Source organism: Triticum dicoccoides, chromosome 3A, assembly GCF_002162155.2.
Source record: "Triticum dicoccoides isolate Atlit2015 ecotype Zavitan chromosome 3A, WEW_v2.0, whole genome shotgun sequence".
Taxonomy (NCBI): domain Eukaryota; kingdom Viridiplantae; phylum Streptophyta; class Magnoliopsida; order Poales; family Poaceae; genus Triticum; species Triticum dicoccoides.
The window spans coordinates 217,962,311-217,975,594 of record NC_041384.1 but is presented as its reverse complement, the minus strand read 5'-3'; the positions used below and the strand labels follow the sequence as shown (position 1 = coordinate 217,975,594).

The window sequence follows — 13,284 nt, the reverse complement described above, 5'->3', positions numbered from 1 at the left end:
GTATATAGACACATTTTAGAGTGTAGATTCACTCATTTTGCTCTGTATGTAGTCACTGGTTGAAATCTTTAAAAAGACAAGTATTTAGGAACGAAGGGAGTACGTTGCTTGATTAATAAAGTGCGACGTTGTCTCTCTCTCTCTAAAAAAAGGGCGCATATGTCAAAGAGCGTGAGTGAATCCGCACTATTTCATCAACCACATTGTGTGCGAGGACGCAAGGCGCAAAGTTGGTGAGTTGGCCCATCTTGTACCTGCAAGCGCCGCAATACAGCCCAAAAGGGGTTCATCCGCCGTCGTCCCGTCGCACTCGCACAACGTCGCGCGCATCATTTCCAGTTATGCACGCACATGACATAATGCATGCCTAGCTTGCGTGATGTAACTGGACATGGGCGTGGCAGGAAAATGCCCCGGCCCGAACGTTCGTTGCATCACTACTTTAGCAGCAGCATCAGGCTGGCGCTACAGCAAACTCGCCTCCACTCCACGGTCGACGTTCCAACATGATCGACCAACTCAGCTGAGCACCGATGGCGCCGTCCCGTCACATCACAGACGACCACGCTAGCTGGTTCCTTCGTTTTAAGCCGCTACTGGCAGTAGCTGTTGGACCTTCTCAAGCAAGCGTGCGATCTGTCTAAAATATGTCGACAACCGGAAAATGATCGCTCACATAACACATACTAAGATCGATACATCAGACATGCGGCAGCACGTTTTTCTTCACGATAGGAGTATAATCGTATAGTAGTAGGAGCAACTAATTACAGTAGCTGACGACGTCATCGTCATGCACGCACGCGTACAAGCGTACGTGCCAACGACACCTTGTACGTACCTGGAACAAACAAGAGAATTATGTACCGTACTGTACTTTCGTATAGGCTAACAGTAATAGGCGCCAGACGGGGAGCGCGCGCATCGATCACGTCCGCACCGGCATGTGGACGCGGCGGTTGTGGTACCGCGCGACGCCGCCGCTTTCCAGCCCCATCGCCGTCTTGTTAGCCGGGACCGCCGGCGGGCGGGCCACACGGACCGGCGTCGGCCCGACGCTCACGGCCTTCTCGCACCGGCAGCTGTCCAAGAACCCGCCGCCTTTCTTGCGGCCGGCGCTCCGGGACATTGCCGCGGTGAAGCCGTCGTGGCCGGCGGCGGACACCGGCGGGACGAAGCGGAACTCGTCGACGCCGCACGCGGACGCCGAGCTGGAGAAGTTGGCCACGCTGCCCGCGTCGTAGGCCACGCCCTCGGCGGTGGCCACGCTCCACACCACGCTCGCCTCGCTCGGCGCGTACATGCACTCACTCAGCGCTGGCTCCGCGGCCGCGGCGGCGTACGCCAGGTCCTCGTCCCCCGAGTTGCGCCGGCTGCTGCGCCCGCGGTACGTGGTCGGGTACGACGATGACGCCGCGAAGCTCTCCAGGTCGAACAGGTCCGAGCTCGCGTCGCTCATCGCGTCGTCGTCCATGGCCGACACTACTGCCGGCGCGCGCAGAAAAGCGGCCGCGGCTAGGGGTGGCGGCGGGTCCACGAGCACCACCGAGTCCTCGTCGATGGGACGGAACACCTCCAGCGACTCGCGCGGCGGCTCGTCGAGGACGGTGCTGATGACGGCCTTGGACGGGCTGATCACCGGGAACGTGAAACCGCCGGAGCTCACGACGCGGCGGCCAACGTCGGGCGGGAAAGCGGGAAAGGAAGCGCTGGTCTGATGATCTGGAGCCGGAGCGAGGATGTTGTCGTTGGCGCGAAGCGGGAACGCGCAGCTCCCCGTCGTAAAAATCTTCATCACGCCGGGCTCGTCGTTTGGAGACGGGGGAGGCAGCCCGTTGGCCTTAAAGATGGCGCTCTCCTCCCTGGCGTCGAACCTCACGTGGTTCCTCGGGGTGGCCGGCTCGGAGGCGACGTCCACGGTGACGGCCTTCCTGCCGGCGCAGGGGCAGTCCCGGCTGAAGATCCCCCAGCGCTGCCCGAAGGCGCCTGCGGCAGGCTTCCTGCCGCCGCGGTGATACCGGTCGTCCCTCGTATCCAGGACGACGACGCCGTTGACGCCACCGCCATAGCCCTTGTCGTGCTGCCTAGCGGCCGACGACGACTGGTCACTGGCGAGCAGCCCGGAGCGGCTGTTCCAACTGGCCTCCGACGACGCCGCGGTGCGGCCGCTCTGGCCTGCCGCCGCGTCCACGGCAGCGACGGGCAGCTGGCGCGGCGTGTTGTCCGCATGGACCGCGGCGGCGCTGTACTTGACGGCGTCCGCGGCGTTGAAGTAGCGCTCGGCCGTGAAGATGTCGAGCTCCCGCTCGGCGCCGCCCGAGCGCCGGGTGGCAGCCGCGGGCTGCAGGTGGCCGGAGAGGAAGACAGGCCGCGCCGGCGCCACTCTGTAGCGGTCCATGTATGCAATACAGGAGGAGAGATAAGACGCCACGCTTGGGTCACTCGTTCAGTGTGCGCGAGAGAGTTGGCGGAGAGGGGCCGGTTGAGCGGAGGAATTTGTAGGGGCGGGAGCGCGGGCAGAGCCAAGGCGCGACAGGCTGGGCTAGACGGGGACGGCGCGCGGGCGGGCGCGCCAGTGCGTGCCGAGACGCTACTGCTTCCGCTTCCGCTACGGGCGGGGAGGTGTAAGCGTCGGTGTCGCGCGCGTTTAAAAATGTGTGTGGCTGGCGTGGCGTGGCGCGGCAGCCAAGTGCGCGCGAGCGACGGCGGCATGCGAGCCGGGAGGAGAGGTGCTGTGCAGCTCGGGGACGCGGGGTGGGCACCAAGACTGTGCCGTGCCGAGTGGGTGCATACAGTCTTTTCGTTGTCGCGCCATCCTCTGCTCTCATCATCCCGCCTCACTCTCATCGCCCAATTCTGCGTGGTCTTCCTTTTCTCTGGGAGCGTGCAGGACATTTTTCACGCACTCTTCCAGGGTGAAATCCGCGTGCCACGGACAGACCCCGAAACTGATTGCAATCGAGCTTCGGATAGTTCATGGCAGGCGCTGGATGCACCCCACGTCGCCAAGTGCAATGCATCATCATCGACAGGCGGAGTGCGTGCGTTTCTACACGAATGATGAGTTCCATGCCATCCAAAACCAAGCGCGACGATCCAATGAACGATACAGGATACAGATACGTAGCTGCATGCAGTGTACTCGCCGGGAAACGCCCAGGATCTACTACGTGGCGTCCAAACGAGCCACTACCACCGCATCGGCGACAGCCTCAGCCATGACAATATACCATCCACTCAACTAGCAATCGCTTATCAAATTATATCAAATGCCGTTGCCAAAATAGGCCACCATTTTCATACCAAAGGAACGCAACAAGTAAAGGGCTGGGGATGCCAGATGCATGCCCCACTCCAATGCTTAGGATTTTTCCATCAGGTTTCACTTAATGGCACGAATCCTAAGGAATTAGATATGGACACAATCCTTAGGATTTTAGAAAGTACTGTACAACCTTCCTGTGAAAGAAATGACATACATAAGGGGGGGAAATCTATGGAAATCCTCCAAAAAGTTAACAAACCAAAGGCCCGGTGTTTCAAACTTTAGAGCAAGCACATCTAGAACAATGATAAATACGACTGAAGCTATCAAATCACGAACAACTGCATTTACATGACTCGTGTCCCATCAAATGTAATTCAAGGCTGAACAATCATAGACCAACGCATGATTTCATTTTGCAGAAGAAAATAGCTGAAGGCTGGTTTAAGCTGGTTAACAACGCTGCAATACTTATTTTAATACAAAAAATTAACACAAGATAGAGGGCATAACCTATACATAGAGATAGATACCAACGAAAACTAAGTGAAAGGAGCACATGTCAGTTAAAACATCCTCCTGCATGAAATCTTAACATTTACATCCTTTATAAGGTGGCACAGAATTCTTCGAGCAGTACAATACAGTAGCTGGTCGGTTGCGCTAGTAAATTACAATGGCGAGGAGCCTCTGCTCTTGTGCATGTCATCGGGAGAAGCAGGGCGGGCGAAGGAGGGCGATGACATGGCGGCATGACAGGACGACGAAACCAGTTGTGCAAGGGCTGGTATTGTACCAGCTGCAGATAGAATTAAAACTTTAGCTCATCCAACGTATAGAAATGAGTAATGGCAGTGGCAGAGCAAAGATCATAGATGTAAATGCTGTAATATGTGTGTTGCAGAAGAATTTGTAACTTAATCTAAAGATGAAACGTAATCTAACCAACACGGCAACACTACATAGAACAAGTAATCTCAATAACCCTCTGCAATAAAAAGCTGCTATACTATTCCAATGTACATCCTATGTACCTGAACAGTACCATTGTTGCTATACTATTCCAATGTTATTACTAGAGTAATTGCTGTAAATACACTAATTAGTCCTCACATTAAATCTGCAGTTCAAATGCAAATGTTCCAAATATAATAATTAACCAATCTGTGAGTTGGTTTGGAAATGCATATCAATTCCAGGATCACATGAATAAACAAAACACATGTTCCTCTAAAACGAATTAGCTAACATAGAATATGCAAAAAAAAAGGTGTAGATAAGTACTAATACATCATATATATTATTATAAGATAGACATGTTCCTCAAAAACGTTACTGCACATAAAGGCAACCTACAGAAAACCGACGCAGCCCAGTTTGAAACACCTTCAATACTGTTAGACGTGTATAGTCCCTTTTCAGTATATCCCCATTGTATAAGGGGTTTTCTGCACTTTGACACACATGTATATGTAATGGTCTTTGGCCCTCAGTAAAGTCAGTTGCTCATTCTCCAACACGGTATCAGATGCTAGGCTAGCCCTTTTCTCCCGCACGATGCAACTCCGTGCGTCTCGTTCCTAACCTGCTTGTCTCGGGTCGTCCGGCCGCTGCATCTACGGCCCGGCTCTGCTGCTCCTCCTACAGGCCCCGGTCCGGCTCCTACCGTCTCCGTCCTCGTCCGACCATCTGGCCGCAGTCCCGTCCGGCCGCCGCCCCGTCCAGCCCCGACCGGCCGCAGCCCCGTCCGGCCGCCCCCACTTGGCCGCTGCTCCATCCGGCTGCCGCCACGCCCGGACCACCCCGTCCGGCCGCCGCATCGACCGACCCGTCCGGTCCGGCCGCATCTGGCGCGAACTCCTTCTCGCTCGGGCGGCCTGGCTCTCGATCCACTTTGGGTCGGAGGCCCGCCTCTCCCTCGACTCTGCCTAGCGGATCCCCAGCGTACCCTTGTCGTGCGGCCTCTCGGTCCACTTCGGATCGGACGCCCGCCCCTCCCTCTCCCTCGACTCTGCTTCGCCCGTGCGTGAGAGCGTGCGCCCCTGCCGCTTCTCTCGATTCAGATCGGGTCTTGCACCGTTGACTTCCCCCAAAAAAAAAAACACGTTTGTCATGTCCTCTTCGGGCTATGTTGTTGTTCCTCGTTGTTCGGTGATTTTTGATGGCACCAACTATGCTGAGTTTGTGGGCTTCATGCGCATCCATATGCGTGGACTTCTTCTATGGGGTGTTCTCTCTGGCGAGGTCCCTTGTCCGCCATGCCCTGTTGCGCCAGTGGCCCCAATCCCACCAGTGCCGCCGGTCCTTGCTACTGATGCTTCTCAGGCTGACCGGGATGCCGCCAAGGCTCTAGATGATGTTGCGATTGATGCTTATGATCAGCAGGTATCCGCTTATTCCGATGCTCCTTCTGTGTACCGTGATGATCCATCTGCTTACACTCAGTGGTGCAATGATGATGCTCGAGCTGCTGTTGTTCTCACTGCGAGTGTTCTCCCTCAGTTTGCTTCGGAGTTCATGGGACTTGGCACAGTTGCAGCGATGTGGTCTTATCTCTGTCAGCGCTATCAGCCCTCTGGTGATGCTCTCTACCTATCTGTGGTGCGTCAGGAGCACGCACTCCAGCAAGGTGATTCTTCTGTTGATGAGTTCTATTCACAGTGCTCTGCCATCTGGCGCCAGCTTGACTCTCCTCGGACAGTTGTTTGTGGAACCTGTCGTTGCTGTCGAACTACTCGGTCTGATCTGGAGTTTCGGCGGGTCCATGAGTTCTTATCTCGTCTCCGGTCTGAGTTTGAGCCCCGACGTGCTCACTTGCTTGCTCGTGGTCGTGTTCCTATCTCGGAGGTGCTTGCCGAGCTTCGTGCTGAGGAGACCCGCCTTCGCTCTGCTGGGTTGATGGTGGTTCCGTCTGTGTTGGCTGCTCGGGCTCCTGTGTCGTCTGCTCGGCTCACCGCTCCACCGCTCTTACCCACACCTTCAGGGGGTGGATCGCCCTTCTTATGCTGAGAGGGGCCGGTCGCGCCGTGATTGCCGTGAGAAGAAGCGAGACCAGAGGCGCTCCTCTTTCAGTGGGACTCCTGGATCTTCCTCGACTCCGTCACTCACTGACCAGGACATTATGAGGCTCAAGCGTCTCTTGGCTTCCTCAGGCTCTTCGTCGACCGGTTTCGATGCTGCTGTGACTGCATCCACTTCTCCACCACCGCAGTCATCTACGCAGTCAGGTACATCTTCGTGGGTTCTGGATTCTGGAGCCTCTTTTCATATGTCTTCTGATTCTTCTGTGCTGTCTTTTCTCCGACCTCTTGATTCGCCTGTTAATGTTCTTACCGCCGATGGCACGCCTCTTCCTGTTGCTAGTCGTGGTCTTCTTTCCACTCTATCTTTTTCTGTTCCGAGTGTTCCACATGTTCCTCGCCTTACCATGAATCTTTTTTCTGCTGCCCAACTTACTGATTCTGGTTGTCGTGTCATTCTTGATACCGACTCTTGCTCCATTCAGGATCGTCGCACCAAGGCTTTGGTTGGTGCTGGCCCCCGGCGCCGTGAGTCAGAGGGCCTTTGGGAGGTTGACTGGCTTTGTGTTCCTTCCGCTGCCACCACCTCTGCCAGCTCCCATGCTCTTGTTGCCTCCTCGTCTGCGTCCTTCCAGCAGTGGCATCATCGCCTTGCTCACATCTGTGGCTCTCGCCTGTCTTCTTTAGTTCGTCACGGCCTCTTAGGGTCTGTATCTGGAGATGTTTCTTTACATTGTAATGGTTGCAGACTTGGCAAACAGACCCAGTTACCTTATCCTACAGTGAGTCGGTATCTCAGCGTCCTTTTGACTTAGTTCATTCTGATGTCTGGGTCCTGCTCTCTTTGATTCGAAAAGTGGTCATCGGTACTATATTTTGTTTATTGATGATTTCTCTCGCTACACTTGGCTCTACTTCATGAAATCTCGTAGCGAGGTTCTGTCTATCTACAAACGCTTTGCTGCCATGGTTCACACCCAGTTTTCCACGCCCATTCGTACTTATCGTGCTGACTCCGCTGGTGAGTTCATCTCTCAGCTGTTGCGTGGTTTTCTTGCGGAACAGGGTACTCTTGCCCAGTTCTTATGTCCTGGTGCTCATGCTCAAAATGGCGTTGTCGAACGTAAGCATCGTCACCTACTTGAGACAGCTCGTGCGCTGATGATTGCCGCTTCCCTTCCACCCCACTTTTGGGCCGAGGCTGTTTCTGCATCCACTTATCTCATCAACATTCAGCCATCGACTGCTCTGCAGGGTGGTATTCCTATGGACTGTCTCACTGGTCGCTCTCCTGACTACTCAGCTCTCCGTATGTTTGGATGTGTGTGCTATGTCCTTCTTGCACCGCGAGAACGCACCAAACTGACTGCTCAGTCGGTTGAGTGTGTTTTCCTTGGCTACAGTGATGAGCACAAGGGCTATCGCTGTTGGGATCCTGTTGGTCGGAGTTTGCGCATCTCGCGTGATGTGACCTTTGATGAGTCTCGTTCTTACTACCCACGTCCTTCCTCGAGCTTCTCTGTGGACGATATTTCTTTTCTTCTTCTCCCCGATACACCCTGCTATGTGCCTCATGTTTCACTTCCTCCTCCTGCACCTCTCATTCCTTCTTCACCACCGACACCATCTTCCCCATCCTCCTCCACATCCCCATCATCATTTCCAGTCCGTCGCCCTCTCTCACCGTTTCCTCTCCCCTATACCCGTCGCCCTCGCTCTGAGGATGCTTCTCCTGACGCGCCTTCCACCTCTGGTGCTCCTCCTTTCACGCCTCCCCCGATTCATAACCTCCGTGCTCGGCCTCGCCCCCCGCCTGATCGTTACTCTCCTGATCGGTACGGTCTCTCTGTTCTTGCTGAGCCCACTTCCTATCAGACTGCCATGACTCAGCCTGAGTGGCAACTTGCGATGGCCGGAGAGCTTGCTGCCCTTGAGCGCTCAGGCACATGGGATTTGGTTCCCCTCCCTTCCTGTGTTCGTCCCATCACCTGCAAGTGGGTCTACAAGATTAAGACTCGCTCTGATGGTTCTCTTAAGCGCTACAAAGCTCGTCTTGTGGCCCGTGGTTTTCAGCAGGAGCAGGGACGCGATTATGATGAGACTTTCGCTCCTGTGGCCCACATGACCACTGTCCGCACTCTTTCTTGCTGTGGCTTCTGTTCGTCATTGGTCTATCTGTCTATCTCTCAACTTGATGTCCAGAACGTCTTTCTCAATGGCGAGTTGCGTGAGGAGGTATATATGCAGCCACCACCAGGGTACTATGCCCCTGATGGTATGGTCTGTAGACTTCGACGCTCCCTCTATGGTCTTAAACAGGCCCCTCGCGCCTGGTTTGAGCGCTTCGCTTCTGTGGTGACTGCCGCTGGTTTCTTGCCCAGTGATCATGATCCCGCGTTGTTTGTTCACACGTCTCCTCGTGGTCGGACTCTTCTCTTTCTCTATGTTGATGACATGATCATCACTGGTGACGACTCTGAGTACATTGCCTTTGTTAAGGCTCGCCTTCGCGACCAGTTTCTCATGACTGATCTTGGTCCACTTCGCTATTTTCTTGGGATTGAGATCTCCTCGACCTCTGATGGCTTCTACATCTGACAAGAAAAATATATTCAGGATCTTCTTGCTCGCGCTGCTCTCGATGATGAGCGCACTGTTGTGACTCCTATGGAGCTCAACGTTCAGCTTCGTGCCTCTGATGGTGACCCTCTTCCTAACCCCACTCGCTATCGTCACCTCGTTGGCAGTCTTGTCTATCTTGCTATTACGCGTCCTGACATCTCCTATCCTGTCCACATCCTGAGTCAGTATGTTTCAGCCCCCACCTCTGTCCACTATAGTCACCTCCTCCGTATTCTACGATATCTTCGTGGCACGATCTCTCAGCGCCTTTTCTTTCCCCACTCCAGTTCTCTTGAGCTCCAGGCCTACTCTGATGCTACCTGGGCTAGTGATCCCTCTGATCAACGCTCGCTGTCTGCTTACTGTGTCTTTCTTGATGGCTCTCATTGCCTGGAAGACAAAGAAACAGACTGCGGTTTCTCGCTTGAGTACAGAGGCTGAGTTGCGGGCCATGGCTATGTTGACGGCTGAGGTGATCTGGTTACGGTGGTTACTTGAGGATTTTGGTGTGTCTGCTACTACCTCGACTCCCCTTATTGTCAGATAGTACTGGTGCTATCAGTATTGCGCGTGACCCGGTGAAGCATGAGCTCACCAAGCACATCGGTGTGGATGCCCACTTTGTGCGTGCTGTTGTGCAAGATCAGACTCTCGCTCTTCACTATGTGCCCTCTGAGTTACAGTTGGCTGACTTCTTCACTAAGGCACAGACTCGAGCGCAGCATACCTTTTTCCTCTCCAAACTCAGTGTTGTTGATCCACCATGAGTTTGAGGGGGGGTGTTAGATGTGTATAGTCCCTTTTCGGTATATCCCCATTGTATAAGGGGTTTTCTGCACTTTGACACACATGTATATGTAATGGCCTTTGGCCCTCAGTAAAGTCAGTTGCTCATTCTCCAACAAATACCACCTCCCCTAGTCATCTACATGGCTTTGTCTGTGTCCATCGCATCTAGTTTGAACTTTAAACCTTCTGGTTTATAAAGGGTGGTTTGTCTGGATTGGACAGGACAAGGTTCTCCTCACTTGCTTAATGAGCAGACCAATATCATATTGCACTTCATAAGTACGCCAAAATAAAGGAAAATACTATTACAAACACCAAAATAACAAACTGTGTAGTTCACAGGGTAAATTTGCATCTGATGAAGGTTATGCAGGTGCACAGCTATAGGCCAGTACTCAGGGCTCATACTCGATACGCCCACAGCTATGCAGCTCCGGCCAACACTCATTGGCAGCTAAGCCAGTTAGGATCTAGTTTCCCTCCTGTGTCAACTTTGTTTGGACGTACTCATCTACTATCACATGTGTGTACTCTGTATTGGTGAATGAATGCAAACCAGTGAAAAGATGATGTGGGGTTCAATTCAGTCCAGAAGCCTTCATGACAATGAAACTTCATAAAAGCATTTGCTTTGGAATCCCCAAAAGGTACAAGCGTGTTTTATAGCCAAATAGAGCATGGCTAATAGTGTAGTCAGCTGCTGGATATATTAAGTTGTCATGTCATGTAAAGCTATCATTTGCAATCACTCATATAAAAAGGTTGGCTACAAGCGTAATACTTTTTTCACCTTCTCTCTTTCTCTTTTTCATATTTATTGCCGTTGCCTAGGAGCACGTGTATAGGCAGGCTCTTGAATGAGATCCCATTCCTCTTGCTTTTTCATGTCACACTCCTCCACATAAGCAAACATGCCATGTAACCAGGCTACAAGCCTGTTATTATACTTGCTCATAGGCAGGCTAAGTGAAACATCACTAGTGACAAAAACTGTCAAGTGGAGCCAAGGAATGGAAACTGTTCCAATGCAGAACATCTCTATAAATTACTTGTAATGATGTCCAGTGAAATACAGAAAATAATCTACCAACCATGACATCAAGGAAATAATAATAGAATAGATTTTTAGATAGCAGAATTACAAGCATAAAATAGATAAATATATTAAAATACAGAAGAGTATTGCCTCACCTGCTAATCCAGCACACGCAGAAGAGAATACAACAACTGGAGGGGCCTGCAGGAGGAAAAGGGTCAGACCAATGGACCTCATCAGACTGAACAAAAAATAGCATCCCAATGCAATCTTTGCACCAAAAATTCTCAAAGAAAGGAATAAAAGGCGATAAACTCTCTTGGTATGCAACTGTAGCTGGCTGTACAGTTAAGCAATGCTAGTCTGGGGAACCCGTCCCAGTAATAAAACTTGCTGATGTACGGAATGGTATGAAACTCAGCACATTGGCACAGTGAATATTCAGTGCTATGTTTACATACCAGACTACACAACTGATGCGTGCTTAAAGAAATTTCAAGAAAACTAGAGCTTGATGACACCAAAAAAAAACCCGCCTATTTTGTCTCAACATAGCCGGTTCCAAGCCTGGGTGAAGGAGGATTGTGATGCTATCCACGTGCCAGAACCATGACTAGGTTCCGATATCTTATGGGTTTCAACTCCAGCCTACCCCAACTTGTTTGGGAATGAAAAGATTTGTTGTTGTTGTAGGTTCTAATGTTGTCACTGTGATTGTTTGGGCAGTGGATGACCATTAGAGCATATAAATGTGCCCATCAAGTGATAAAAAGAACATCTTAGAGCTGCATCATTTCAAATAATTCATGCTAAAAAGAACATGCATAAGATAATATCAACATATGGAAAAGGGAAAATGGACACTGTACTTACACCAACAAGAAAATGCATCCACATTGGCCCTTTTATGTAACGCCGAACAACAGGCATAGCTACATAAAAAAAATCCAAAGTTAATGCTAATCTGAAGATAATATTATTATTTAGTATATATAATTGTATAATAGCATAATTTAAAAAATGGCATAAAAAGCTAAGTGATTTCATTCTAGACCCCTTTGCAACAAAAGACCAAGCAGGTAAATCCACTTCATGTAAATAAAGTTGAGCCAATATCATGTGTATTGCCGGGAGAAAAAAATGCATGCATGTAGGCATGTACAGGGAGGTGTTTTACAAGAACATTAATAATCATTTTTGATACGGCAACAAGGTACATGCATATCTGAATAAGATTTGAAATGATATTGAGGATCCTATAAGATGATATCTGAATATTTTCACGAGATTTGAAATGCTATTGCGGATCCTATAAGATTAATGACAGGTATTACAATGCAAACTAGCAACACATCTCACAAGTTACAACCAGACAAACAAGGTGGTGTGCTGCATAAGAAGTTATAGAATCTCAAACTGAACACTATATATAATTCATCCAACAAATGATGAAGAAAGCAAAACTATTTCTCACAACATACAAAACCAATTGTCACACAAATACACCAGCATCTTTTAAGTAACTGAAAATTTAGAAGAGCTGGATGTATCAATCACTCATTGATCAAAATGGTAGCCAGCATACCATGATTAAACGCATAAAACGCGCCTGCAGTACCCCCAACAGCGGAACCAATCTGTTCCATATGGCCATGTTTATATATTAGTACACGGGTGGAAAGCACAAAACAAAAGGCAGTGCTTGGAAAGTTTCCAGTTTGGACTAAAAAGACGAATAACTCGCACTGGTGAGTGGTAAAAGGCGATGGAACAAACCATTGAGAAGCTATCTCGAACCAATGGAGTCACGGTCCAGCTGCTAGTTTCCTTCATAAGCCCAAAAAACATGCATTAGCGCAATTAACCACATAAGTTGCCTTACAAGGAAGCTATAACAGTACAAACTCGCTGCTTGCATCAGTACAAGCAGATAACAACAGCACAAAATTGCATCAGTTACATCAGTCCAAAAAAAATGCAACAACTGGCGTTTGATTACGAAACACAAACCAGCATACAAGCAATAGTCATGCTATAATTCAGGCAAAATCTACAAAGGGGTGCAAATCTGTACGAAGAACAAAGGGGTGTAGCGGCGGCGGCAGAGGATGTGAAGGGGGGAGAAGGCGGTCAGTACCATGTCCTTGGAGAGGGGCCCTGCGCAGTGGTGGCACCTCTTGGGTAGCTCCGGGGCGGCGTGCTCCGACATGGCGCCCCAGAGAGATGAGAGATGGCCCGCCGGGTGGATGGATCCGCCCCGAGCTAGCGGGAGGAAGGGAAGCTCTGTCTGACCTGTCGCCGCAGCCGCAGGAAACAAAACAGAACAAGGCCCCTTCGTTAAAACCCTTCGATTTTGGAGCGGCCACGATTCGACCACCGCCTAGCCGCAGCCGTCCGATTTCTTCTTTCTTCGCCTCCAAGTCGTGATTCTTCGGCCTTAGCCGGATCGGGCCAGGCCAGTTGCGACAGTCAAGGCCGGCCTGTCATGTTAATGGGCCAGGCTGATCTTGTCATCCCTAGACAAACAGCTCTGAGCATGTGCCAACCTACGG

At 51.1% G+C, this 13,284-nt stretch overlaps 2 protein-coding genes across 2 annotated transcripts; both read right to left on the bottom strand.

Annotated features, from left to right (window-relative positions):
- Positions 1 to 707: 707 nt before the first annotated feature.
- On the bottom strand, positions 708 to 2,476 carry LOC119267919 (protein PHYTOCHROME KINASE SUBSTRATE 4-like). The gene has a single exon (XM_037549376.1). The coding sequence runs from the start codon at positions 2,396 to 2,398 to the stop codon at positions 929 to 931; it is 1,470 nt and encodes a 489-aa protein (XP_037405273.1). The 5' UTR covers positions 2,399 to 2,476; the 3' UTR covers positions 708 to 928.
- A 1,183-nt stretch (positions 2,477 to 3,659) lies between these two features.
- Positions 3,660 to 13,052, bottom strand: LOC119267918. The gene is made up of 6 exons (XM_037549375.1): positions 12,870 to 13,052; positions 12,509 to 12,559; positions 12,318 to 12,369; positions 11,606 to 11,664; positions 10,888 to 10,933; positions 3,660 to 4,064 (listed from the first exon to the last, which is right to left on the bottom strand). The coding sequence occupies exons 1-6, from the start codon at positions 12,939 to 12,941 to the stop codon at positions 3,937 to 3,939; spliced, it is 408 nt and encodes a 135-aa protein (XP_037405272.1). The 5' UTR covers positions 12,942 to 13,052; the 3' UTR covers positions 3,660 to 3,936.
- Between the last annotated feature and the right edge of the window lie 232 nt (positions 13,053 to 13,284).

Excerpts from the sequence above, each read along its gene's own strand:
- LOC119267918 (XM_037549375.1), bottom strand. The coding sequence starts at position 12,941 with ATGTCGGAGCACGCCGCCCCGGAGCTACCCAAGAGGTGCCACCACTGC. Across the intron at positions 11,665-12,317 it reads GTTTTATGCGTTTAATCATG|CTATGCCTGTTGTTCGGCGT; the intron begins GTATGCTGGCTA and ends TTTTTTATGTAG. Across the intron at positions 4,065-10,887 it reads TGCGTGTGCTGGATTAGCAG|CTGGTACAATACCAGCCCTT; the intron begins GTGAGGCAATAC and ends TTCTATCTGCAG.
- LOC119267919 (XM_037549376.1), bottom strand. The coding sequence starts at position 2,398 with ATGGACCGCTACAGAGTGGCGCCGGCGCGGCCTGTCTTCCTCTCCGGC.